A 27,936-nucleotide genomic window follows, 5' to 3' on the forward strand; every position below is an offset into this window, starting at 1 on the left:
GCTGTGCTGCTGCTGCTGTGCTCACTCACGCCTGCAGATGACACTTGAGTAGACTGGATTACTGTCAGTTGTCCACTTACTTCATCAGCCTGGTCCCTGGAGTATGGTCAGTGAGGAGTCCTGAGGGACCCCACACTCCCTCTGTCGTGGAACAGCAAAGAAAAAACAAACAAACATGAGGGAAGCACAAGGAGGAGTAGTAGTAGGAGTAGGAGGAGGTGGCGGCGGAGGCGGCAAAAGCCATAAATCAGAGAAGGACCAGGTGGGTAGGATCTCCATAAACCCACTCACTATTGTTTGTCGATGTCTCCGGGTTTTGCCAGAGACTACCGCTGCCAAAACATTCAGTGGATGAAGGAATTTAAAGAAATGAAGTTATAATGGAAGCGGCGTGTGACGTCACACAGACGCGAGGACAGTAAAAAGTCACTGTTTTAAGTGTCTGTGTGTGGTCACGAGCTTTGAAACACTAAACACTGGCGCACGCTAGCTAGTTTATGTTCGCTTTATGTGGCTACGTTACTTTGTTTTTTTGGCAGAAGCTGAAGCTAATCTTTCAGTGTTGTTGCGGAAAAGCTACTTCCTAAAGGAACAGCGTAACGCCCACGAGCTGCTGCTGCTGTGTGTGTGTGTGTGTGTGTGTGCTGTTTGTTTTACTAGCTAACACTAATCTCACGTTCATGTATACTTGTTTGACAAGAGTTCACGCACTGCGTCCGCAACAGAAATATAATACGACGTAAAAGAGTGTACACGTAACAGGTGACAGTGTCGTTAACAATGGCTGCGTTCCCTTTAGTCGTGTTGTGTCTACTGTGTGTCTACAGAGAGCAACTGCTGGCACAGCTAAATGGAACAGAGTTAGTCTTGGTTTTCTTCACTGTACTCGTTAACACACGCCCCCTGCTTCTTTATTCATGTATACCAGGGTTTCTTCACCTTTCACAGCCCTGTACCCCTGCAGACATTCCACCTCCACGTAATATCTCAAATTCATCAGGTGTTATAAATGACAGAAATCATTAACAGCCTGTAATCAAAATCTTTCATTTAATCCTCCTCAATAAAAACCCTCAATTTGGGAAAAATAACGACTGCCATAACTCTTTAAAGGTATCTCCCATGTCTCATATCTTTCTAATGGCAAAAGTCCTGTCATTGATTTCATTTTTCCAGAACAGAAGAAAATATTTCTTAGCAAACTATGACTGCCTTTTTTATTATCGATATGAAAACTATCAAATCAAAAATTTAAAAGCCAGGAGTCGAACTCAAAGTTGATCTCTGATACTGATTTTTGTATGGGAATACACACACACACACACACTCTGAAACTACATCAGCATGTCAGAAATCACAGTCAAGTGTTTAGACACACCTTAATTCATCAGCCAATCATCGGGTATTTCACACACACAAAGTCAACAGTTGTCCTTTTTAAATGTTTCCTACACATCACTACGCTATGGTTTCCATAGAGACAGCTCCATACCACTTTTTTTGTTTTAAGTCTGATCCTATAATGACCCTGAGTAGCTTACCTACCAATACTGATATCTTCCTGATACAATCACAGGTATTGACCAAGTATTATCTAACCAAATACTGAAGAGGTGAATACTTGGTTAGACAGTCACCTTAAATTTACAGATAACATTTACAGTTAAGCATTTAGCAGACGCTTTGACTTACAAAAGAGGAATAAGCTACATAGAAGAAGTCTTGTCACTAGATAGGAAAAGTGGACTGACAGAGGGTGAGAGTGTAGTAGAGGGAGATGGTGCAGGGGAGGGGGTAAGGTAAGTGCTAGGAAAGAAGATGCTCTTGGAAGAGCTGGGTCTTCAAGAGCTTCTTGAAGATAGACAGGGACGTCCCTGTCTAGATTACACTGAACAAGTCAGTACAGAGGTTATGGTTCCTCAAAAAACACTAAAAGACTTTGAGCTGATCCAGAATCTGTCATGTTTTTTTTTTAAATGGTCCTATTGCTATTTTTAAGAGAAGTTTTCTCTTAAGTATGGATACATGCTCCTTAAGGATCCATGAAATAACCCAAGGCTAAATTCTAGACCCAATGCTTTTTAATTTAAAGCAATGCTGATAATACACAGTTATACATGGCCATGTCTCCTGAAGACACACGGCCAATCCATGCCCTTTTTAACTGCATTTTAGATATTAATCCATCCATGGCAGAGAAAAGAGAAGAGAGAGAGAGAGAAGAGAGAAAAACCTGGGTGTTATTTTCGACTCTGAGCTTAGTTTTAAACCACATGTTAAACAAATAGTTAAAACATAGTTATTTTTTTTTTTAAAGATTATAGCCAGAGTGTGCCAATTTCTCCCTGAGGTCAACACGGAGATGCTGTTGCATGCTTTTCTCTCCAGTCGTACAGACTATCATCAGTTTTAAAATCACTGCATTGTCTCCCTGTGTGTTTTAGCATTGATTTGAAGGTCCTTTCAATAGCTTTTAAATATCTTCTTATCTCACAGACTTGCGTTTACCCTATAAACCCTTGTGGACCCCGAGGTCCTCCAGCACCGGCCTTTTAACCTGTCCCATTGCTAAGACTAGAACCCACGGTGAGGCAGCATTTCAGCATTACGCCTCACGTTTATGGAACAGGAAGGAACAGGAAGGACCATGAAGAGTGTTGACATTTTTAAAAGCAGGCTAAAGACCCACCTTTTAAAATGTCCCCTTTTTTATCTTTAAATTTTAGATTGTCTAAAAATCTAAAATGGTGGCTGCATGGTGGGGTCCATACACCTTACAGTGATGGTGTTTGGCTCTTTGCGCAGCCTGAGATTGGGGTTGGCAGCTGGGGGTGATTCTTGTTTTTATTATGTAAAACACTTTGTGCTACATTTTCTTGTATAAAAAGTAAGTTTGATTGATGTTTTGTCCGCCATAGGTTCTCAGTTCTCCAGGCCATAGTTTGTTGAGTGTCGATGTAGGCAACTGATGTCATGTTATTATGTGGAGATGAAGATCATTTTCCACATAGTGGACAAAAAAAGACATGATAACTGCAGAGTGAGGGACATGATCGACCCTCACTCACAGTCTGGTCACAATGTTTACCAAAGCATTCATGAGATTATGTGATATGTGACATCATTTCATTGGTTTAACCTGCTGTAAATGTTTTCAGAGCTGGATCCCCAAGATCATCAAGAAGAGAGTCTGCAGCACCTTTGTTGAGGATTCTCTCAGGTACAGTGATTATATTGTTGCACTTATGATGATGATGATGATGATGTTTTAATGCTGACGTGTTATACTCTCACCTTTCTTAGTAACGGCTCACTGTGCCAGTGTGGCGGGGTGAGAGATGCACATGCCTCTGTGGCTCTCAGCGACTATTTCAGCACGGCCATCATTAACCACTGGGACAGCGCCCAGCACTCTTCTGAGTACCCGACTGATGCCTTTGGAGAGCTGCAGTTTGCTGGAGCCAGCAAGAGGCACAGCTATGTGAGTACTTCTCTGTCATCTTCTCTAAAAATGGTCTGTAAAGTGATAAAAAAAATATCCCTTCACAGATCCTTCACAGACAAAAGTATCCCTTGTGACTTTGTCACACCCACAGGACAATGTGGGAAATTTGAGTGATCAACATGTTGCCAAGTGTTAAAAAATGAGGTTTTACATCATGTAAATTCAGCTTCATTCTCTGCTCGGAGATGGTGGAGGCGTGGCCACTCCTGCTGTTGCACACAGTATTCTGGTCTGTCCACTCAAGTGGGGACCAGAGTCTGTGAAGTTCATCAGTGTTTTTACAGATTATTAACATAAAAGCTCTGGTAACGTGTGGAGAAGTGTGATTTTCACCATTTTGTTCTCAGTTTAACGACATATTCTACATAAACGCAGAGCTGGTTTAGCTACAGTCTTGTTTTCTGTATGAACATAGACTGAATAGAAACTGTATTTATTCTTTACTCCATTATTTCTTTATTCAAGATTCAAGAACTTTATCGCCATATGTACTGTACAGAGTATTTGTTGTGCAGAGCTTAACAACAAACAGGGATGACAATAAATAGCTAAAAAAAAGACATCATAACCTACACAACATAGAAAAACAGAAACGTGAAATTCTGTAAATTAGTAGAAAGAAAATGTATAGCAATGGAATGGTGTGAGCATATTGTGACCAGTGAGCACTGTAAACGTTGCAGCTTTGATTACACACCACTGTGTTATTGCACATTAGTATATTTTATTGCACGTGTCCGATTTATATCACACAGGTTTGTGAAATTGTTGCACGTGATTGTTGCACATTTATTTAATTGGGTGTTTGCCTTCAGTCCGACTGCAGCAGGGAAGAAGCTGTTGTGAGCAGGCTCTCTGCTCTCTTTTTCCTTAGGTTGTACATGGAGTGTTTGTGCCTTAGTAGAAAGTGAGCTGGGTGATGTGTGTCTTTGATTGTGTTGTGGGTTCTTTTGTCACATTGTTTTGTGTATGTGGTCCATGGAAGGAAGACGATCCTTCCATGCAGTTTTGACGACCCACTGAAGAGCCTTCCTCTCTGCCTGGGTAGTGTTTCCATATCAGACAGTGATGTCAGTGGTGAGGAGCTGCTCCATCAGTTGTCTTATAGGCCAGTGTGAGTGAGCGGCAGCTCAGCCCGGCTTTTCTGAGAAGCCTGATGACGTAAAGCTGATTCTGGGCCTTTTTCACCAGGACAGTGGTGTGTACAGTCCAGCCCAGGTTAGATGACACTCTGAGGCCGAGGAACTTGTGGCTGTCCGCCCTCTCCACTTCAATCGCTTTGATAATAAGAGGCTGCAGAGGGGCGCTGTCTTCCTAAAACCTATGATGATCATGATTGCCCTTGTTTTGTCTACATTGAGAATGAAGTTGTTGTCCGATCGCTAGACGATTGTGTTGTCGACCACAGTCCTGTAGCTCACCTCATCCTCTGCCTTGATGAGGCTTAGGATCGTAGTGTTGTCAGCACACTTGATGGTGAGGGTGGTGTCCTGGGTGGACACACTGTCAGTGTGTAGAGGGTTTTAGGCTGAGGCAGCAGTCCTGCGGTGACCCCGTACTGACTGAATTCAGCAGAGACCTTTCCTCCCATTCTCACCACCTGTGGTCCAGAATCCAGTTACAGGTGGTGGTCGTCAGGATATCAAGGTCACTCAGCTTCACAATCAGCTTTCTGGATGGTGTAAAATGCAAAACCATAGTCTAGGAAAAGCTTCCTGGACTATGTTCTTATGTTCTACTGCAGTCCAGGTGTTGTAGGGTGATCACAGTGTTGATGTGTGTGAGGTCTGGCTTTTCTAGGAAGTGGTCTGTGCCACTGGTCTGCAGGCATTGTGGGTGGATGAGTCTGGTTTCTTGGGGACTGGGACAATGATGTGAGACCGGGGGTCCGCCGCTTGATTTAGGGACAGGTTGAAGATGTCATTGTACACACTTGCCAGTTGTACTGCACAGGCCTTTAGAACTCTGGGACACCGTCCACCTCAGAACCTTTAGAACCTGTGTGTGTGTCACCTGTAGTGCAGCATCCTCAGGGTCACAGGGGGCTTTTGTGGGGGTGTCTGTGTTATTTTGATCAAGCCTGGCATAAAAAAAAACTGTTGAGACTGACCTCCATGTCCATGCTCTTCATGTAGGCTATGACAGATTGGATCCCTACCACATATTACTTGGTGTTGATTTTCAGATAAAGGTTAAATATTAGATATTAATAAAAGATTTTCGAATGTGTGGTTTGTGTACAGCAGTGCATTTTTAATGTTGCCGTAACAGTGGGAAAGTGGGAAAACAAACTGATACAGATTTGGCATGTTTTTCTGAAGACCGCGATGAGGATTTATCATGTTGTGTAGCTTGTTCAGTGCAGCCTCCTCCCTTGTGGAAGGAGCAATGTCCACAACGCTGATACTGCAGTTCTCTTGCCAAAAATGATGGACGGCATTATTAAAGTTAAATATTCCACGTCATCTGAGCAAAGACGTGAAATAGCTTGGCAATCCGTGCTCCAGGAATGTTTGACGAGGATAGCTGTACTTCCTCCGCTGGTCTTTCCGCTCCTCTCTGCATCTCCGTCTTCCCTCCGGGGAGAGGTAAGTGGGAAGGAGAGGGGAAGATGGACTTTAATTCATTGAATTATTCACAGTTTGTACTTTTTATTCACACAACGGTTGATGTGCAAAAGCCTGAAGTGTATGATAAGAATGTATTTTCATGATCTTAATGTGGAATAATGAGCAATTTATACACTTTTTATGTTGAAAATACAGTCTCAATGTAAGATGAAGTGTTCTTCTGTGTTTCAAACTACAGTGATTGTTAATAAATCATACAACCACGCTCCAAAAAAAAAAAAAAAAATGGTGTCCCTTTTATACTGATATATACTGATAGTGTGGAGTTATACTCCATAAAGGTTTCAGATCTCATAGTAAATTGAAGTGTGTTGCAAATATTAGTGTAATATCTGTCTCATTTCCCTGCTTTTGTAACAATTTGCTTGTACCTCAAAATCAATCAATCAAACGTCCATTTTGTTTCTCTTGGCCATCCCAGTTCCTGCGTTTGTCGTGGGACACCCCTCCGTCCATGGTGTACACTCTGATGACAGCCCACTGGGGCCTGCCTGCACCCAATCTGGTGGTTTCTGTCGTGGGTGGAGAAGGAAGGACAAAGGTGAAGACATGGGTCCGGGAGGTCCTCAGACAGGGGCTGGTCAAAGCCTCACAAAGCACAGGTAAACGCTTCACGAAGAACAAACTGTGGCTGTGAGGTGACTAAATCAACACCTGCCACAAAGGTGGGTCAAAGGTTACATGCCAGTATTCAGGATTGTCAAAGCCTGTTACTCTGCTTACACTAAAATCAGCACACACACATTCTTGTACATTATTCTTAGTAAGAACACTCATAGACATAATGCATTCGCTAGCCCTTTATCCAAACCTTAACCTGCGTGTTTGTGTGTGTGTGTGCGTGCACAACACTTCAATGTCTGTCTGTGTTTTAAAGTTAAAGCACTCAAGAATGTCCGTTCCTTTATTCCAGACATTTATTCTGAAAGAATTGCAGGACCAGAATGTGCATGTGTAACAGAATGTGCATGTGTAAATCCTGTATTAAAAAATTACTAAAAAGGCTTATAAGGAAATGAATTAATATGTCATTATCGCGTTACTGTTGACAACCCTATTATAAGGTAGATATACAGATTGGATTGTATTCACATGAAATAAAAATAAAAAAAACCCTGTATTGGTTCTAAATTAAGAAGATAATGTTTCCTTAAAGATAAGATAAGATGTTTTTCTGAATTAACATGAAAATCTTTCATAAAGAAATCCTAACAGTTGTGTTTTTCCTGAATCAATGAGATAACACTCTTTCTACAGAAAACAAAGACAGATCAAAGTCCCCTTTCCTAGAAAATTCATTTTCTGTTCTGTTTTTTCAACTTTTTTCAACAAAATACTTTAACTTTAATGTTTTACTTTGTTTTGTTTCTGAGATACTGTTAATAACTCATCCATGTGCTACATTTTATCATTATAAGTGTTGAATACTCTTATTAACATGTAAGCAGACAGAAATACTTGGTTTATGCAAATATTTTTATTGTTATTGCTAAAAGTGTTGGGCAGAAGAAAGCTATTCACAGATTTTCTCCACTGGAGCTCTCAGACAAGGCCATTCTCACCATTGTGGGTAAACATTTCTAAGGAACTGACAAATAATGACTCTACTGTACATCTAACCTTACCTTCAAAGACTCACACTTCACAATAATCCAGTCACTAAATGCAGTACCGTAAACATGACGCAAGTCTCTTGGGTCTGATCTTAATTTGGTACCACAATGGTCATTTCCTCCTGCCTACCATGCCAAACACAGGTGGTGAGTGAGATCTGGATCATCTAAGGTCACTTCACTCAGCTTTTCTCCCAGAGGTGGCACGTCAAACACAATAAGGATGCATGTGAAAACACTGAGGCGTACAAATGGAAACAGGAGACACAATTGTTATATAGTTGTTAATATTGTTAAGTTATATAGTCGTTTGAAGTTTTTTTGTGAAATATACCATAGATATTAAAGGGATATTTTTTATGTTGTGCTTTTCGCTGCTGCCAGTCCTCCTCTCCCTCTGGTTGTCACTCAACTTCAACCTACGCCGCCTCTTTCCTGCTGAGTCCCTCCCCACTTATTACTCAGGTCCAGCAGGAGCTGGTTAGTAAAACTAAAAATAATGGCTCAGTTGTTTGGAGATGGACATTGAGGAATCTCCAGTTGGAGATGGAGACTCACTCACAGCCATCTCAAACATCATAACCGTCAGAAAAATGTGTTTAATGTCTGATTCAATGCTCTTTTAGAATATATATATTTTTTTATAAAGACACAAGCTGGATTTTCTGTAGCACTACAGTATCTTATGAGCTCCTGAACATTTTTTACATCATTAATCATCATAATCACCTTTTTCTTGGAAATGGTGAGGCTGTGTAACATTTTGGCATTTGGCACAACTGGCTTTGATTTAGAACTGTGTTTTTGTTGTTACTTAACTGTCATTTATTTTGTTATATCGCTTATGTTTTGTTTTTTCTTCTGGCAAATAATCAGTGCAGACAGTTGTGTGTGTGTGGGGGCAAAAGCATGCATGAGACTGGCAATTCACACTCACGCCACATTACTGACTGTGCCAACTGTTGGGTTTTATATATACTACAACATAGCAAGGTCTGGACTTTACTATGTGAAGTTCCCTGACATTGCGATTTCACGCAATTGCAAATGGAATTTCTTTCATTTTATGTGAATCATATTGACAACAGCTTATTTCTTTCTTTTTTTTTGTTTAATATTTTTATTGAGAAATATGGCACATTTGGGAAAAAAACAGCACCGTACAGCAATGTAAGCCACAGCTGTGAAAACAGAAAAGAAAAATATACTTGCTATGTAATGTAATGTCCATCACAAAGGAGCAGTAGAAGAACCATATTACTTTCTTATTTTTTTCTCCCCTCTTTCAAGGTGAACAAAATCCGAACAAATATTAATAAAGCGCATAAATTTTTTCTAAAAAAATAAAAGGAGGAAATGAAAAATAAATAAATAAATAAACTAACACAAAAGATAATCAAACTAACTACAGGGGGATCCGTCAATCGAGAGATAAGGATGGAAGAGACCTGAAAAAATCTAAGAGAGATCTCAGTGAATATTTAATTTTTTCAAGCTTCAGAAAGGACATAACGTCCCGGAGCCATTAGGTACTGGAAGGAGCTGTAGTAGATTTCCAGGAGAAAAGAAGATGTCGCCTTGCCAATAGAGAAGTGAAAGCAATAATATCTAATTGAGTTGTATCTACTATAATCCTCTGGACATCCAAATATGGCAATATAGGGAGAAGCTCTTTTTTTAGAGCTGTTTCCCACCAATTGTCACCAAAGATCAGCCCTAGCTCAGTTTCCCAGGCAGCCTTGATTTTAGTGATAGGCGAGCTGTCGTAAGATAGAAGGTTAGTATAAATTCTAGAAATTAAACCCTTCTGAATGGAATCAGACCAAAAGAGCTTGTCCCATGGTTGAGCTGGGGGTAGAAACGGAAATTTCAACAGCTTATTTGTACTCTCATGTAGGACATTCTTATCTCACTGGACACTGAAGTTTGAATTCACCAAGGTCTGTAGAAAAAACAACAACACGAACAGCATGCAAGTCACAAAATAGCACATTTGAACTTCTGGATGGAGGCAGTGGTCGATCAACAGCTGTGTTGGGATTTAAGATCCCTGATTTTCTCTCAGGACTTTGGTGTGGGAGAATGAGTGGTTTTACCAAGAGACACAAACTTCACTTTCCTGTTAAGAAAAGCTGTCTAATAGTGAGGAACAAGTGATGAGCATACTCTTAAGACAGATCATCAGGGAGGGTGTGTCTGCTTGTTTCCTGTGTTTTCAGCAAAGGGATATGACCTCATTTCAAAAAACTTGAATTATCCCTCTAACTTATTTGCTCAGAGATTGTCTGAAATAAAAAGTTTCCCCTCACAGTTGCTGTTTATTTTCACCTAGGTGCGTGGATTTTGACAGCAGGCCTGCGTGAAGGTGTGGGGAGATGTGTCGGAGAGGCAGTGAGGGATCACGCCACTGCAGCCGCGTCCATCTCTGTCAGCAAGGTGGTGGCGCTGGGAATTGCTCCCTGGGGCCTGGTGCACAACCGACAGCAGCTGGTCAACCCTCAGGTTTTTACACATCTCTTCACCTTCTAAAATGACTGTGTCTTGTTCATTTGTCAGAGGCAACAGTTTCATTATAATATGAGACTTAAAATGTCTCTTTTCGGTTGTTATGCCTGTGCAGTGGCTGGAGGCATAATGCTGAGTTGTCCCTTCATCTACTGTATCGCCTTCAAGTGAAGGTTAGATTTTAAAAACTTATTTAGGGAATCTGCAAAACTTTGATAACTTCTCTATCCACCAAGAAAAGGGATAAGAGTGGCAGATTTAAGTAAAGTTTACAAGGCTGCAATATTGGGAGAAAAGTTCTCAGCCAAACAAAAAAGATTAATCACGCGTTAAGCAGTCTTTGTGATATGTGAGTATATAAGATGTACAAATGGAAATGGGCTATATTGCTGAGAAAATAACACAATGGGAAAAGGGAAGTACTGATACTCAATATCGGAACAGTTGAAAATCCTATATATCACATGCACTGACTGTAAAAATGTAAATACAAATAAAAACTGGAGTCATTTGATGGACAGTTTATTTATTTTTTATAGCTGCAGAATGTTTGTTGCGCAGATGGAGAATTATGTCTTTGAAGTAGCTTGAAATGACAAGAGCAAATGTGTTGTTAACAAAGAATGACGCATTGGACTTTTCAGTAGACACTTGAGGCTGTGATATCGATATTGTGCCATCCCGAGTTTCTGTTGGACTCACTTGCTACTTACTTCTTTGAAAACATCAATGTTATGGCCCCTTTTTAAAGAAAGATACAATTAAGATAAACCTTAATGTGAACAAGCAGGTTTCCTGATAAAATGTTGCATCTTTCTTACTGAAGCAGTAACATACTCTAGTCAGCTCAAGTTATTTACAGAGCACATTTAAAAACAGCATTGTTATCCATTTCTTTTTGTAGGGCAGCTTTCCTGCCAAATACTACGTCAACAATACAACTCGAGACTCCTGCTGCCTGGACAACAACTACCAAGCCTTTCTGCTGGTGGACGATGGGAGTGTGGGACGCAGAGGAGGGGACATGGGCTTCAGAGCCAAACTGGAGGACTACATCTCGCACCAACGCACAGGCATCTGGGGTGAGGACTGCTCTATATTTGTGAACTAATGAAAAACAGCAGGTGTAAACATTTTTTTGTTGTTTATGCTGATACTCTAGAATAGCTGGTAGAACTGGATATAGGAACCTGGAAGTTAAGTCTGAGTTCAAGCTGCTTTTCCCCCTTGTGGTGAACCATCTTTAATGCACGTGATGATGGGGTGAACCTCTGGAATGCACTGCATAAATGCCATTGCGTGCCACAGCATGAATGAGAGACGCTGCTGTTCAACGTGTAAAATCAAGTACAAATCTGTCATGTAACAATTTTCTTTCTCTGTCTGTACTTTCTCTCAGCTCTGGCATTAACAGAAAATGCACTGTGTGTTTATTCTTAAGGATTTAGGGAAACTTTATGATCATTATGTGACATAACATGTAATTGCAGATGCTGCCTATTGACATAATAAAGGACATAATGTCATAATGTACCATACTATACCGTTCATGACAATAACATTGTACACTATGAAAAGCTTTACCAGGTTAGGTCTGTCTGTCTGTCTGTCCTACAAACTAACTAGCGTCCATCTATCTGAATGTCAAGCTAACTAGCATCTGTCTGTTTATCTGTCAAGCTAACTAGCATCTATCTATCTATCTATCTATCTATCTATCTATCTATCTATCTATCTATCTATCTATCTACCGGAATGTCAAGCTAACTAGCATCTGTCTGTTTATCTGTCAAGCTAACTAGCATCTGTCTGTCTGTCAAGCTATCTATCTATCTATCTGTCTGTCTATCTATCTATCTATCTATCTATCTATCTATCTATCTATCAAATGTCAGTATGTATACATCCTTATTTGAATGTGTAGTATAGTAACTCTGCACAGAAGAGTAAGAACATTTCTTCACACATTATTGAGTGAGGCTCAGTGTAAGCCCTGCTCATAATGAAGATGTAAAAGAATGCTTCTATTGTTGCAGGTAGTGGCAGCATTGACATCCCTGTCCTCTGTATGCTGGTTTCTGGGGAGGCGAGCATGCTGGAGGTACAGTCAGTCACGTTCATTTTACGTTAATACAATTTTGTTTTGTATTACATGAAGCAATGCCCTTTTCTCTCTCTTTTTCTGATGTGTCAGAGAGTGGATCTCTCTCTGAAGAACTCCATGCCCTGGCTGGTGCTGGCCGGCTCAGGAGGCATGGCTGACTTCCTGAGTGATGTCTTGGAGAACCTGTCGTCGTTGCCTGTGGTCCAGTCCTCCAATGAGGGGGATGTGGAAGCGGCGCCCAGTTTGGATTTGAAAGACAGAGTGGCAGAGCGGGTTAAAAGGCATTTCCCTTCTGAAGTGGAGACAGACAAACTAGTTGAACGAGTAAGAGCGGAACAGGGTGGTGTATCATTGTAGTCTGTTTACTGACATGCAGAGCAGGAGGAGGTAGGAGGTGTGAGGTATTTCTTTATCCTGTTCCAGCCGCTGGTGTGAGCAGGGATGTGCCAAAACCACTTTTTTCTAATTAAATTTGATTACTTGCCGAGTACTGAGTACCTAATAATACCATTACATACAAAATCCATTTGAGTTGGGATAATCCCTTTATTTTTGCTGTAAAACATTTGGTATTTACATTCAGATAATATTAAACAACTTAGAGGTTGTAATGGAACACCACATATTTAGGTGAGCAAAGAGCTGCTCTACTTTTGTCGTCATCTCTTGTGGGCTGAATTACTGCCCCGTTACTGACTCGTCAGTGCAATGTAATCTGTGCTTTAAAACCAGCTGTGTTTTGATTAACCATCGGTACTACAGACTGATTAGACTCACAGTCTTCATTTATTACTTTGGTGTTTTAGATACCACTGCTCTGGTCCTCACTCAGTATAGAAAGTCCATTTATAAACAGAAGATTCAAGTGTGGTTGTATGACGTGTACTCTCTAAACCTATGTTCTCTTAAGAATGTTTTTGCTGCTTTATCTTTTTTATAAACCGCTCACCCACACCAAAATCCAAAGAGAAAGTCTCTATTTTTAGTTTATGGGGACACAGGATTTCAAACACAAACTACCTCTAACACTACCATTTGACCTTACTATTGAAGGAAGCAGTGGATCAAAAACTCCTGTGTGCTGTTCTTATAAAATCACATGTTTTTCATATGGACTTTGGGTAGTGAGTGGTTTTTAAAGGGGTGTCTAATGAAAAAGGCTGTCTAATGTCAAGACAAAATGACAGACTTACTGTATTTGGCATAGATTTTATTAGTTGAGCCTTTAGTTAAGTGGCTTGTTTGCATTGAGAGCAAGCATCCCTATCTCAAACTGGTTGTGGTTTCTTCATCACCATCTTTTTAAACTTTATGGGAAGGGTTCCTTCAGATTTCTGTCTCTGTTCTTGGTCTCCAGGTGCTGAGTATTTACCAGAACAGAGATCTGATCACGATCTACCATGGAGAACAGGAGGCACCAAATGAGTTTGATACAGTTCTGCTGAAAGCATTAGTTGGAGGTATGCAAATCAAACTCATTTTAAGACATTGTTTTATACAGATTCTTATTATGTCTATTCTGAAATTTGTTGCACGATTTTTATTTTATTTTCCAGCTAGTAAGAACCGCGTATCAGTCGATGCAAGCCCTTACAACGAGGAGCTGAAGCTGGCGGTCACATGGAACAGGGTGGACATTGCCAAGAGTGAACTCTTTAATGGAGACATACACTGGAGGGTGAGGGAAAACACACGTCACACATCAGATGTTACACTCAAAATGCTTTCACACCTGCACAAACTGTATGTTACTGTCATTGTCTGGTGTATGCAAGTATAGAAATGTCCACAACAGTCAGAATCAGTCCCCCAAACCATAGATATGCACAAGTAGCTGTGCATATCTATGGGACGGAGTGTAGGACGGAGCGCTACCAAAAGTCCTTCATCCCCACTGCTGTTCGGATATTTAACTCCTCGTCTTAAATGTCCACTCACTTTCCTACTTACCCCTGATACTTACTCTATATTAGAGTGTAATTTAAATTTATTGTCATTTTTTTACTATATTGTATTTTATTTTATTCTATTCTCATTTCTTTAACTGAGCTGTTGTGAATGTGTTTCCCCCCGGGGGAGGAATAAAGTCATTCAATCAATTAAATCAAGTAACAAATAAATGAAGAAATGTCAGAAAACAAGAAAGAGTCTTAGTAAATGTTGTGCTGGTGCCCCCGTGTGGCTTGTGTATGCACAACTTTAAGTGCAAACACAGCAATTTATAAGACAACGATTAAATAAATGCAATTTCAAAGACAGAATAAAATAGATAAATAAATGAAATGGTCAATCCCAGATGATGGGCTCTTGGTTTAACAGTCTGATGGCCGCTGGGATGAAGGACTTAAGGTGGTTTCATCGGTTCGCTCAGTGGTTTCATCTTGGGTAATTTATTCGGATTAAATTGAATACTTTTATTGCTGTGCATTGACATCATTGTATTAAACCCGCTGAATAAATAATTCCTTCAATCTGATGACACAGTATGAAGACTTGGAGGACTCGATGACCGATGCCCTGATCAACGACAAACCTCAGTTTGTGCGTCTGTTCACTGAGAATGGCCTCAACATCCTGGACTACCTGACCTATGGCAGGCTGGAGAGCCTCTACCGCTCTGTGGCTGATGGCACGCTTCTTTACCAGCTGCTACAGCGTCACCTCATGGAGCGTCTTGGAACTGCAGCACCTGTCTCCACACTAACTAACCAGCAAGGCTCGTCTTCCAAAGTGGCAGCAGAGAAGATGCAGAGTGGGCCAGTGATGGAGATCACTCTTTTTGAGGTAAATAAAAGGTTTTCCAATGTCTTCCCTGCAGCTTAAAATCAACACAAAAACATAGATTTAACCTCAGTCTCCAGTCTCAAGTTCAAGTCTGCCATATTTTTATACCACAGGTGTCAAGGGTGCTGGAACTGTTGATGGGTGACGTGTGCCAGCCGTTCTACTTTGATGCTTTGGGCATGGAACAGATCACATCCAAGAGGAGAGCTCTAAGGGTAAATAAATACAAGACACATTATATGTATAAACTTTTTACAAAATATAAGGAACATGCTCCACGGATAAGTAAAAATGCAATCAGTAATGAGTCATATTTTGATTTAGTTGGAAAAATATGAGACACATACTCAACAGTTATATAGATTATATGTATTAATAACTTAGAATGTGCATAATTCATCCAGTTGACAATGCATTTATACATGAGAGTGACGACTTTGTACAAAGTAAAGAAGATGCTCGATGTAAGGGAATCTTTTTTAATCCTGGCTCCTCTGGTCTGCCTGCAAACATGTCCTTGAGCATGTGTGTGAATGACGTGTGTTAGAAAAAGCACTGCATATGAATGTATGTGTGTGTACATGACTGAGTGTATTTTGGCTGGTACTCACAATTTTACATGAGGGTTATGTTGGATTTACATGAGGGTTATGTTGCACTGCAAAGGTTGTTTTCTTTTTTAAAGAAAGCAAAAATAATTCTGAACTAAATAATCTATATTAAGGGGGAAAAAAAAATCGATATTACTTTGAGATTCAATTACTAGTAACATGCTATATCAGCTAAAAGGTTTTCATGAAATGCAAAAATAAGAAAGCTTGTGATCACAATAAATTCTTTATTATCTGCTGACATATGTATTGTAAACTAACCGTCAAATCATAGATGAGTTGACAATTAGTTGCTCATCTGTTGACAGACTATCAGCAGGGAAACTACACACTCTGTAAATGTGTGTCACGACCATATAATCAAAGTGAAAAACAGCTGTAATTCTTCTTCTTCTTCTTCTTCTTTTCCTTTCGGCTGCTCCCTTCAGGGGTCGCCACAGTGAATCAACCTCCTCCATCTCACCCTGTTCTCTGTATCCCCCTCTCTCACACCAACTAACTTCATGTCCTCTTTCACTACATCCATAAACCTCTCTTTGGTCTTCGTCTAGACCTCCTGCCTGGCAGTTCCAACCCCAGCATCCTTCTACCAATATACTCACTATCCCTCCTCTGTACGTGACCAAACCATCTCATTCTGGCCTCTCTGACCTTATCTCTAAAACATCTAACATGTGCTGTTCCTCTGATTGACTCATTCCTGATCCTATCCATCTTCATCACTCCCAAAGAGAACCTCAGCATCTTCATCTCTGCTACCTCCAGCTCTGCTTCCTGTCTTTTCCTCAGTGCCACTGTCTCTAGACCATACATCATCACTGGTCTCACCAGTGTCTTGTATATCTTTCCTTTCATTCTGGCTGATACTCTTTTATCCCACATCTCCACCCATTCCAACCAGCTTGAACATGTTTCTTCACCTCTTTTCCACAATCTCCACTTCTCTGGACTGACCCTAAATACTTAAAATCCTCCATCTTCTTTATCTCCACTCCCTGTAGCCTCATGGTTTCACTTGGGTTCCTCTCATTCACACACATATATTCTGTCTTGCTGCGACTAACCTTCATCCCTCTCCTTTCTAGAGCATATCTCCACCTCTCGAGCTTTTCCTCCACCTGGTGTCTGCTCTCACCACAGATCACAATGTCATCTGCAAACATCATAGTCCATTCCTGTCTAACCTCATCTGTCAGTCTGTCCATCACCACCGCAAACAAGAAGGGACTCAGAGCCGAACCCTGATGTAGTCCCACCTCCACCTTGAACTTCTCTGTCACACCTACAGCACACCTCACCGCTGTCGCACAGTTGGCATACATGTCCTGCACCAGTCTAACATACTTCTCTGCCACTCCAGACTTCCTCATACAGTACCGTAGTTCCTCTCTTGGCACCCTGTCGTAGGCTTTTTCCACAAAGGCACAATGCAGCTCCCTCTGACCTTCTCTGTATTTCTCTACCAGTATTCTTAAAGCAAATACTACATCTGTAGTACTCTTTCTAGTCATGAAACCATACTGTTGCTCACAAATGCTGACTTCTGCTCTCAGTCTAGTTTCTACTACTCTTTCCCATAACTTCATTGTATGGCTCATCAACTTTATTCCTATAGTTACTGCAATTCTGAACATCTCCCTTATTCTTAAAAATGGGCACCATCACACTTCTTCTCCATTCCTCAGGCATCCCCTCACTCTCTAAGATCCTGTTGAATAGTCTAACCAGAAACTCTACTGCCTCCTCTCCTAGACACTTCCATACCTCCACAGGTATATCATCAGGACCAACTGCCTTTCCATTCTTCATCCTCTTCAATGCCACCCTCACTTCAGCTTTACTAATCTCTGCTACTTCATGGTTCATAGTAGTTACCTCTTCTACCCTCTTCTTTATTTTCCTCATTCCTCTTCAAAGTACTCTTTCCATCTTCCCATTACTTCTGTGGCACCTGTCAACACATGTCCCTCTCTATTCTTAATCACCCGACCCTGCTGGACGTCTTTCCCATCTCTATCTCTCTTTTTTGCCAACCTGTACAAATTATTCTCTCCCTCCTTACTTTCCAACCTAGCATACAAGTCATCATACGCCCTTTGTTTGGCCTTTGCCACCTCTACCTTTACCTTGTGCTGCATCTCCCTGTACTCCTGTCTGCTCTCTTCAGTCTCCTCAGTGTCCCACTTTTTCTTTGCTAACCTCTTTCTCTTTATATACTCCTGCACTTCCCCATTCCACCACCAAGTCTCCTTATCTACTTTCCTTCCAGACGACACACCAAGTAGTACTCTCCTACCTGTCTCCCTGATTACATTAGCTGTAGTTGTCCAGTCATCTGGGAGCTCTCCCTGACCACCCAGATTCTTTCTCAACTCCTCCCTGAAAACCATAGAACAGTCCTCTCTTTTCAGCTTCCACCACTTTGTCCTTTGTTCTGTCTTTGTCCTCTTCGTCTTCCTTGTCACCAGATTCATCCTACAAACCACCATCCTATGCTGACTTGCTACACTCTCACCCGCCACTACTTTGCAGTCACTGATCTCCTTCAGATTACATCGTCTATACAAGATGTTGTCTACCTGTGTGCTCCTGCCTCTGCTCTTATAAGTTACCCTATGCTCATGCCTCTTCTGGAAGAAAGTATTTACTACCGACATTTACATCCTTTTTGCAAAGTCTACCACCATCTGTCCCTCTGTGTTCCTGTCTTTGATACCAAACCTGCCCATCACTTCTTCATCACCTCTATTTCCTGCACCAACATGTCCATTGAAGTCTGCACCAATTACCACTCTCTCACCTCTGGGGATATTCTGCATCACTTCATCGAACTCACTCCAGAATGTTTCCTTCTCCTCTAATTCACAGCCCACCTGTGGGGCATAACCATTAATAACATTTAACATCACAATTTTAATTTCAAGCTTCAGACTCATCAGTCTATCTGACACTCTTTTCACTTCCAGGACATTCCTAACAATCCATTTCTCTTCCTATCAATACCATAGTAGTACAACTTAAAACCTGCACCTAAGCTTCTTGCCTTGCTACCTTTCCACCTGGTCTCCTGGACACACAGTATATCCACCTTCCTTCTCTGCATCATGTCACTCAACTCTCTAGCTTCCCTACTCTCAGTCCCAGACTCTTGCCTTTCCTCTTTCCTCTCTGTTTCTGAACCCGCCTTTCTCCTCTCCTCCTTCGACTTTGACCCACAGTAGCCCAATTTCCACTGTTACCCTGTAGATTATCGGCACCAATGGCGGTCGTTGTTCCGGTATGGAAGTCATAGGTTTGATTCGCATATTTGGTTTTGGCACAGCTGTTATACAGTGTAAAGATGTGTCAACTTGCCAATTATCTCTTGACATGATACTTAATACCTAACAATGGACTATCAAAGTGATTAGATTGTTAGAGGTGTAAATCAAAGCAAATAAACCACTGTTATAAGGTGTTATGAGACACACACTAACCCAGCGTCTATAGCCTCATGCTTATTTCTTGCCATCATCATAGCGGGTCAGTAAGCTGCTGCGTGGAGACTGCTTGTATCGGGAGAAGCGCTGCCTCTTCCCCTGGGCCTCACTCTTCATCTGGGCTGTCCTACAGAACCGCAGCGAGATGGCCACTTTCTTTTGGGAGATGGTAAAAAGTCACCGACATTTGCTGCTTGATGGATGTTTGTGCTCACTTCTGACCATCACTACGACAGTAGGTCTTAAAGCAGGAGTTTCTCTGCTGTCCCTCTGTGTTTTCAGGCAGGAGAGTCTGTGCTGAGTGCTTTGAGTGGCTGTAAGATCCTCAGAGAACTGTCAAAGATGGAGACTGAAACTGAGACCAAAGTCGCCATGAAAGATCTAGCGCAGACCTTTGAGAACTTGGCACATGGTACGACCCTTAAACATCAACTGATGGCATTAATGCACAGAAATAATCATCACAAATTAAACACCCCCATAACTCTACCCAGCACTTTTTCTATTGCACGACAAGTTTATTTTTCTTATTAAACTCCTTACATTAGAATCAACCCAAGACATGGAGGCACATTTCCTGAAAACGTGGTTTGTTTAAGCAACTTCACAAAGGGCACATCTTATCTGCACCCGAATCTATGATTTCTTAATAATTATTGCTTAATCTCACCAATTGACCTTTCCTGACCATAAACTGAAGTTTGTGTCATTTTGTAAAGCAGTCACTATCCTGCACCTAAGTCCACATAAAAAACAAAAACCGGCATTTGTAGCTCACATTTGTAGGAGCAGCTGGTCTTCTGCTGTCTTAGTTGGTAATCTTGTGTCACTAAAATAAACCCTGATACTGATGGAGGCAGTAGTGGCTCCGAACATACACATGTTATAAGTTCACACGTGTTCTTTTTTAAATTTGTTGATTGAAAACCTGCATTCAGATTTTTCGTTAGTGGTACAAACTTAACAAATAAGGCAGCAGTAGACGGCAGCTCCTCTGACCCTGTGTGGTACAAACACAGATTTTCCCCATGGAATTTGGTGTGGGATTGAGTAAGTAAAGTAAGTAAGTAAACTCCTAATGGCAAAATAAAATGGTGAACCCATTCTTTAGATATTGTAGACTTCAGTGAGTCTTTGTTTTTAGGCGTGTTCAGTGATGACTGTGCCTCAGTACTTCATATAACCACAATCTTAACTCTTCCTTTAAGTTCTTAAGGGTACAGAGTGTATTTTAGAGGGTTTAATTCCACATCTGATGAAGCAATGCATGCTTAACACTTTTAACACACAAAAAAAATCTATTACTAAACTCTATGTTTTCTCTTCCACACTCAGATCTGTTCAGTTCTTGCTATCGGAGCAATGAGAGTCGCTCTTTCACCCTGCTGATCAGGAAGTCTCCAGTATGGGGGGGAACAACCTGTATGCAGATGGGCATGGGTGCCGACGCACGACTTTTCTTCAGTAATGACGGCGTACAGGTGCGTACTCGAGATTCTGTTTTTTTATAGCTTAATCTTAGTATTTCTAACTGAATAAAGAATCGAGGTATGTGCATTTGTTATTTTTCTGTTTCAAAAATAATTCCTATATGAAAAATATTGACAATAGTTGCAGAGTGTCAGTATTTTAGTTTCAGATAATAAAAATGTCCTCTTCTTCTTCTTCTTCTTCTCCAGTCTCTGTTGTCTCAGATCTGGTGGGGTGATATGAAGAGGAACACAGAGGTGTGGAAGCTCCTGCTCACCTTCTTCTGCCCCATAATCTGCTACACCAACTTAATCTCTTTCAGGTAACGTCCATATTATTCCACCCATGGTGTTCTTGTTTTCACATTCTCATGATCAGTGCATAACATTGTATAAATGAACTCCAACTCACAGGAAACACGAGGACCAGCAGCAGGAGGAGGAGGGGAAGTCTAATGAGGACGGACCGGGCCGAGACAGCGACAGCCTCTATGGCACCACCATCTTCTCTTTCTCTGACATCAAGCACATGTATTACTCCTTTATACCACTCTTTATAAAGAGTTTCTGTCCATATCAGCTTAAGTCTACGATACCTGAAGAATATATTGACTGCTTACTCTTTCCTCAACGTTATCTGACTCTCCTGCACCAAAGTCCATAGAGTAATTTAGCGTTTTTACATCCCAGCACACAGGTGTTCACAGGTGCCTCCATCAGTAAACTTCACGTTTGATACTTCAGTGTTTGAAATCCTTTGTTTGGCTGTACTTCAGCGACACAAACAGCTAGACAAGCAGTAGACTGGCAGATTTGTTCCATGGACTTTAGGGTAGTGGTTATGAAACTTCAGTTTCCAGTCAGGAAGCTGTGTCTAACAGCAAGATGCTTTTATTAAGTGGCTCTGAAACCTGAACTATCACTTAAAAGGTGCTGTCAGAGAAATCCTTGATAAAATGGTATCACTAGCAGCAGCTGCAGTGTCAGCGAATGTTCTGTAAAGCTCTCTAGTCATAGCAAGTGAATCACTGTAGCAAGTGAATGGGGAGCACTAGATTTGAAGCTTTGAATTTAGAAATACAGCTTTCTATGTCATGTAGTGTGTTGTGTAAACATTTTTGTTGTTGTCTCACCAGTGAAGCAGACTCACAAGAAGCAAACAGTCCAAGGTCAGCTCACATCAAAGGTGAGTCATCTTTAAACACTGTCACTCTGAGAGAAACGGCGTGGTCACATTTATTAGTGCCTGCTGCTGCAACCTAGAGTTCTCACAAGTAACTTGTCCAAGAAATGATCACAACCCAGCCCAGTTTGGAGCCTCACAGTGTCGTCATACGTTAACGTAGAGACGTGGTTCAAACTTTAAATGAATCACAAGACTTGTTACTTTTCTCACCTCACTGAAATCTTTGATACATATTAAGGTTTTTGAACAATCACAGTTTAAGTTTTATACTTTTTTGGACATTTTCAGCTTTTATAATGCAGGTGTTAGAAACTGGTGTTTGGAAGGTTTGGGCAATTTCACCAAAATACCACTTTGTCTAAATACTTCCGAGTTCAATCCACCCAAATGTTACTCCTTTACCAGCGCAAGTCCTGCACCCGATGACATCGGCAGCAAGATCAGCAGGCATGCTCGAAATTCCACCGCAGAATTTTCTATTTATCTTATTACTATTTTCCCTTTCTTTCAGGCGTCAGTCACAGACCACCGAAGCGCCCGTTCATAGTGTCAAGATGGCGCCAGTTTTGGTTTGCACCCGTCACCTCATTTTTAGGCAACGTCCTGATGTACTTCCTCTTCCTCCTGCTCTTCGCGTACGTGCTGTTGGTGGACTTCAAGCCTCCTCCGCCCGCGGGTCCGGCCATCACTGAGTATGTGCTGTACTTCTGGGTGTTCACCATCGTGTGTGAGGAGATCCGGGAGGTGAGCGCAGAGAGATGAATGATGGGGTGTTTTATGTTTTTAAATGAAGTTACAGAACTCATGTAGGTGCACCTAAGTTGAAGTTTCTCTTTTTTTCCCTTCTAAGACGTTCTTTTTGGGAACTATGACGTGGCGTCAGAGGATCAGGGTGTACATACAGGACGTGTGGAACAAGTGTGACCTCACTGCCATCATTCTGTTCATCATTGGACTAATCTGCAGGTGGGATTACACACATGGGCCATTGTTTTCAATCAGATCGACACCTTTTCACCTTAGTTTCATGGTCATGGCAACAGAAAATTTGATTTTTAAAAATTGAATAAGCGGATTGGTCTGATTCAGCATAACCATGATTTAAAGGTATAGTTCAGTTACCAATCACACGCACCTGCACTGAGAACAGGCTTGAGACACGAAGGATCACTCTCAAAAAATGTATAAAGTGACCCCAACTTCAGTTTTGTGATGAAAAGTTTGTCTAATGGTGAGCTACAACAGTGGATATATTGTTTTGATGGCCTATAATTGAATATTCAGTAAATAAAATCTAAATGTGAGCCTCTCTGGACTGTGTTTAATATGTGTCTCTACTTTATACAATCACACTTGGTAAGAGACAAACAAACAAACCTTTAAACGCCATGGAAAAGCATCTCTGCAGGAAATGACTTGTTGTTTTCATGCTGTTATTCTACATGCTGGCCACTGGGTGCTGCTGTTACCTCAGTGAACATGTTGTCTCTGTGTTTCAGGATGTTCCACTGGTCGTATGGCTTTGGCCGGGACGTCCTGTGTGTGGACTACATGGTCTTCACCCTCCGCCTCATTCACATCTTTGCCATTCACAAACAGCTTGGACCCAAAATCATCATTGTTGGCAAGATGGTAAGAAAGACCAGCAAGATGCCACTGACACTGACATTTTACCACTCTTATGAGGTACGATCCACACCCAGAGACCGTCCTCTCCAAACCTCTACTGAGCTCTGGGTGTCACATGATATAGCTTATAGTGCCTTGATGGCTGGCAAATCGTCTTGAAAATGAACGGTACCAGTGCTGGTTTCAATCTATAACAGATCTGCAACATTATATTGGCAACTTTCTGATCACCTTAATGTCATTCTACATTCCAGAGAATACTTACATGTTAAGTCAATTAGCTTATAAATGTTTCTAAATAAGCATATTCGAGGGACAGCTCAGGTTGAATGTTTTAGCGATAAATCAAGAGAGTCAAAGATTAGATGGTTTGGTCACGTGCAGAGGAGGGATAGTGATTATGTTGGACAAATGATGGATGGAGGTGAAGATGGAGTAGGTGGAGGATGGAGGAGGACACAAGGCAGAGGACAAGATGGAGGCAGATGATCTGCTGTGGTGACCCCCAAAGGAAGAAGCCATTATTATCTTCTCTCGGTTTATGACGTGTAACCTCTTTTCCAGATGAAGGATGTTTTCTTCTTCCTCTTCTTCCTCGGGGTGTGGCTCATGGCATACGGAGTAGCCAACCAAGCTCTGATTTACTCCTACGACCCTCGTCCAGATCGCATCTTCCGTCGGGTTTTCTACAGGCCGTACTTGCACATTTTTGGACAGATTCCTGTGGAAGAAATGGATGGTGAGTTTTCTGGGTTTTTTGTGTGCATGATGTAAATAGAGGGTGGAAAATACGCTGTTGTGGTTTTAAACTAGTGGAGGAATTATCTACAAACTAGCTCAAGCTATCTGAAAATGCATGACTGATGTTTTTTCTTTTCATATTTCCATATCTATGTTAGTGGGGAAGGCCTGGGACATGCCCTGCACAGACAATGTCACACTGATTCAAGGGGGTGCAGAGCCATGCAGGACTATGTACAGTAACTGGCTGGTGGTGATTCTACTGGTCGTCTATCTGTTGGTCACTAACATCCTGCTCATCAACCTGCTCATTGCTATGTTCAGGTAAAGGTTACTCTCACTCTGTCTCTATGATTTCACAGATATAATATTCCATGTCTGTGCACCAAACACTGTGTTTGTGTCCACACAGCTACACTTTCTCTGAAGTGCAGGCGAACAGCGACATCTATTGGAAATTCCAGCGCTACAACCTGATAGTTCAGTATCACTCTCGTCCCTCCCTTGCCCCTCCTTTCATCATCCTCTCTCACCTCAATCTCTTTATCAAGAGGACCATCCGCAAAGTGCCCTCCATCAAGATCCACCATTTTGGTCAGTACTTAAAAATAAAAATAAAAAGCAGTTTTAAGTGTGCCACTTGTGCAAATTCAGAACCACATATACATCTTCAGAAAGGTTCTTGTGTGGTATGTGGCAAAAAAGTGAAAGAATAAAATCTACCAAATAAGGACTACTAAAACAGGAATAAAGGATCAGAATAATAGAAATAGAGAATTATTTTATTCTGTATTTATTTTAATCTTTGAGCATAATGATTTTCCCATGAATCAGATTCTTTGTTTGGCATGTGAAGGAAATGCATTCCCTCCATTACAAGTATTTCATCCAAGACATCTGTCCATCCCTATTATCAGTGCAGACCCAAGCACTAAGCTAAAGTTTTGATTTGGAGCCCCAATCACTGTGAAACCAGATAACTTTGTCTCAACATTATTTAGATATCTAAATATATGTTACAATGTTTTTTGTGTGTGTGTCTTGTACCATTCTATTGCAGTAGATTCATTAATTGTCTTGTAATAACAGACAAACCTTCTCCTCTGTTAGTATTGCAGTTAAAAGGAAAAGCAGCAAACAGGCTAATGACATGGGAGACCATTCAGAAGGAAGATTTCTTGACTGCACAGACCAAGATCCAAAAAAGCAGTGACTCAGAGAGGCTCAAACGGATGTCTGCCAAGTGAGCACACCTTCTTTCACCTTCCTACACCTTCTTACACCTTCTTAAACTTTCTTACACTTTCTTACACTTTCTTACACCTTCTTAAACTTTCTTACACCTTCTTAAACTTTCTTACACTTTCTTACTTCTTCTTACACCTTTCTTACACTTTCTTTCTTACACCTTCTTAAACTTCTTACACTTTTACACCTTCTTAAACTTTCTTACACCTTCTTAAACTTTCTTACACTTTCTTACATCTTCTTACACCTTCTTACACCTTCTTACACCTTCTTACATCTTCTTACACCTTCTTACACCTTCTTACACCTTCTTACACTTTCTTACATCTTCTTACACCTTCTTAAACTTTCTTACACCTCCTTACACCTTTCTTACACCTTCTTACACTTCTTACACCTTCTTACACATCTTCTTACACCTTCTTACACCTTAAACTTTCTTACACCTTCTTAAACTTTCTTACACCTCCTTACACCTTCTTACACCTTCTTACACCTTAAACTTTCTTACACCTTCTTAAACTTTCTTACTCCTTCTTACACCTTGCTGCTCATTAGCAGTGAAATTCTCACTTTGTGGCTCCACTGTACTGATGTGAATTTCTGCTCATTTAGAGTCGATGGAGTGCTGAAGCATGTGACTGAAAACAGAGACTTTGATCACAGACTAAGAGCTCTGGAGAATGAGGTAAAGTGGAAAAGTGCTTCATTTTTATCATTCATTGCATGTTTTTAATGTTTTAGGGTTTAACGTCTGTCACTACATTGTAATTATGTCAGTCAGATTCCATGTAGATGTAAAGGGAAAAATGCGGGGAGTGACAAACTGTGAGCCTTGAGGCTGTATGTGAAACCAATTATTAGCTTTCATGTCAGATAATACCTGTTTTATTTCTTTGGCTTTTTAATGTGTGGTAAAAACAAAGAAATTGCCTATAAATAAAGTGTCATTAAACAACTTTCTTCAAAATCATTCTGTAGATTCTGTGTATTTTAATATACAATAAATCCATCCTATAATATTTTGCATATTTTATTCATTTAATTAGGTATAAAAAGTATGATACACCCCATAGTTAAATCTCAATATCTGACAATAAAGAGATCCGACACTTTCTGCGAACAAATGGCTTGTGTCATATTTTAAACCACTCACTACACACCACCAAAGTCCATAGAGAAAATCAGCGATTTTAAATGAGTTGTTGATCCACTGCGGCCTCCATCAGTGAGTTCAAATTGTGTTAGATTGTGAATTCGGTGTATGCAGTCCTTCATAACCACAGTGACACAAACTGATCTAACGAGGCAGTAGTAGAGCAGCACCTCCTGTATCCCAGAGGGCTAAAAACACTGATTTTCTTTATGGACTTTGGTGTGGGGGAGTTCACAAACTTCAGTATCCAGGTTAAAAAAAAAAAAGGCTAGTTTCTAAATTGTTTCCTTCTGTTCAGATGGAGTACTGCTCGAATGCTCTAAGCTGGATTGTGGATACATTGGCACAGAGCAGCACGTTCAAACCTCCCCGGCCTCCACCTGCAGTAAGAGGTACTGTACCGCCACACGTCACATCAGACATCACATCATTTGCCCCACTTCTACCCTCAAGTAACCTGTTCCTTCTTCTGCTACATAGATGTCTTCCCTTCCTCTTCCACTTCCACCACCTGATCTAACCTCCATGGTGCCTTCACTTGTTCGGGGTCAGTAGGAGACGAGGGCTTTTATGACGAATCAACACTGGACTCTTTTTAACTTAAGATTCTTAAGAAAGTTACCTTCACGTTACAGTCAAATGTGCAATTGTATCTTTTTTTTTCTATTGCCAAAGACATGTATTTATAACGTGCTATGATGTTTTTTAAAGTATTTAATTGGCTGACACTATGTCTCTCTTTGCTGTTGTAGTTTCAAACTGACAGCTATGTTTTATAGTGTTTTTATTGAGATATATGTGAGATGTATACAGTATATATATCTCACATATAGATATATATACATATGCATATGTATATGTTATATTGAATCAATGATATTGTTTATTGGGGTTACATTTGGTGCACACTGTATTCCTTTTGTCTTCCAATCGTACAGATGAATGGAGAAAGAAGTTTTCCTCCAGAGCTGCTCAACTTTACACTTTGTTGAAAAGAGAAAAGGCAGATTTCTCCATTTATTATCAGGATGTATTTGCATTGTTACTTTTTTTTTATTCTGTACAATAAATTCGATCTAAGGTATAATTAATGAGTTATTTTAAGGGAGTAACACTTGAAATGTACAGACAGACAGACAGAGTGAGTTTAGTTCTATTACCGGCTCCACTAGTTACATGACAGTGTGTGCTTGGGCAAAACACTTATGAACCTCACTTTGCTCCTGACAGCTGTTCCAGCAGAGTAGTAGTGAAAGGGTGTGAAAGATGAGTAAAA

General features: G+C 40.8%; 1 protein-coding gene across 1 annotated transcript; it reads left to right on the plus strand.

Annotated features, from left to right (window-relative positions):
• On the plus strand, window positions 1–27,744 carry LOC122759332 (transient receptor potential cation channel subfamily M member 4-like). The gene is made up of 28 exons (XM_044014118.1): window positions 1–262; window positions 3,159–3,220; window positions 3,304–3,481; window positions 6,557–6,737; window positions 10,081–10,250; window positions 11,158–11,335; window positions 12,290–12,354; window positions 12,448–12,681; window positions 13,715–13,817; window positions 13,914–14,035; window positions 14,842–15,141; window positions 15,255–15,356; window positions 19,272–19,400; window positions 19,514–19,643; window positions 20,567–20,712; window positions 20,911–21,023; window positions 21,115–21,231; window positions 21,837–21,886; window positions 22,398–22,630; window positions 22,737–22,852; window positions 23,386–23,518; window positions 24,080–24,254; window positions 24,415–24,580; window positions 24,669–24,850; window positions 25,367–25,499; window positions 26,120–26,192; window positions 26,959–27,052; window positions 27,141–27,744. The coding sequence occupies exons 1-28, from the start codon at window positions 176–178 to the stop codon at window positions 27,173–27,175; spliced, it is 3,807 nt and encodes a 1,268-aa protein (XP_043870053.1). The 5' UTR covers window positions 1–175; the 3' UTR covers window positions 27,176–27,744.
• The last annotated feature ends 192 nt before the right edge of the window (window positions 27,745–27,936 follow it).

Source organism: Solea senegalensis, linkage group LG18 (assembly GCF_019176455.1).
Source record: "Solea senegalensis isolate Sse05_10M linkage group LG18, IFAPA_SoseM_1, whole genome shotgun sequence".
NCBI lineage: Eukaryota > Metazoa > Chordata > Actinopteri > Pleuronectiformes > Soleidae > Solea > Solea senegalensis.

Bases quoted from the DNA above. Each gene is read 5' to 3' on its own strand.
- LOC122759332 (XM_044014118.1), top strand. From the start codon at position 176: ATGAGGGAAGCACAAGGAGGAGTAGTAGTAGGAGTAGGAGGAGGTGGC. The intron at 263-3,158 runs GTGGGTAGGATC...AAATGTTTTCAG, and splicing joins ATAAATCAGAGAAGGACCAG to AGCTGGATCCCCAAGATCAT. The intron at 14,036-14,841 runs GTGAGGGAAAAC...CTGATGACACAG, and splicing joins ATGGAGACATACACTGGAGG to TATGAAGACTTGGAGGACTC.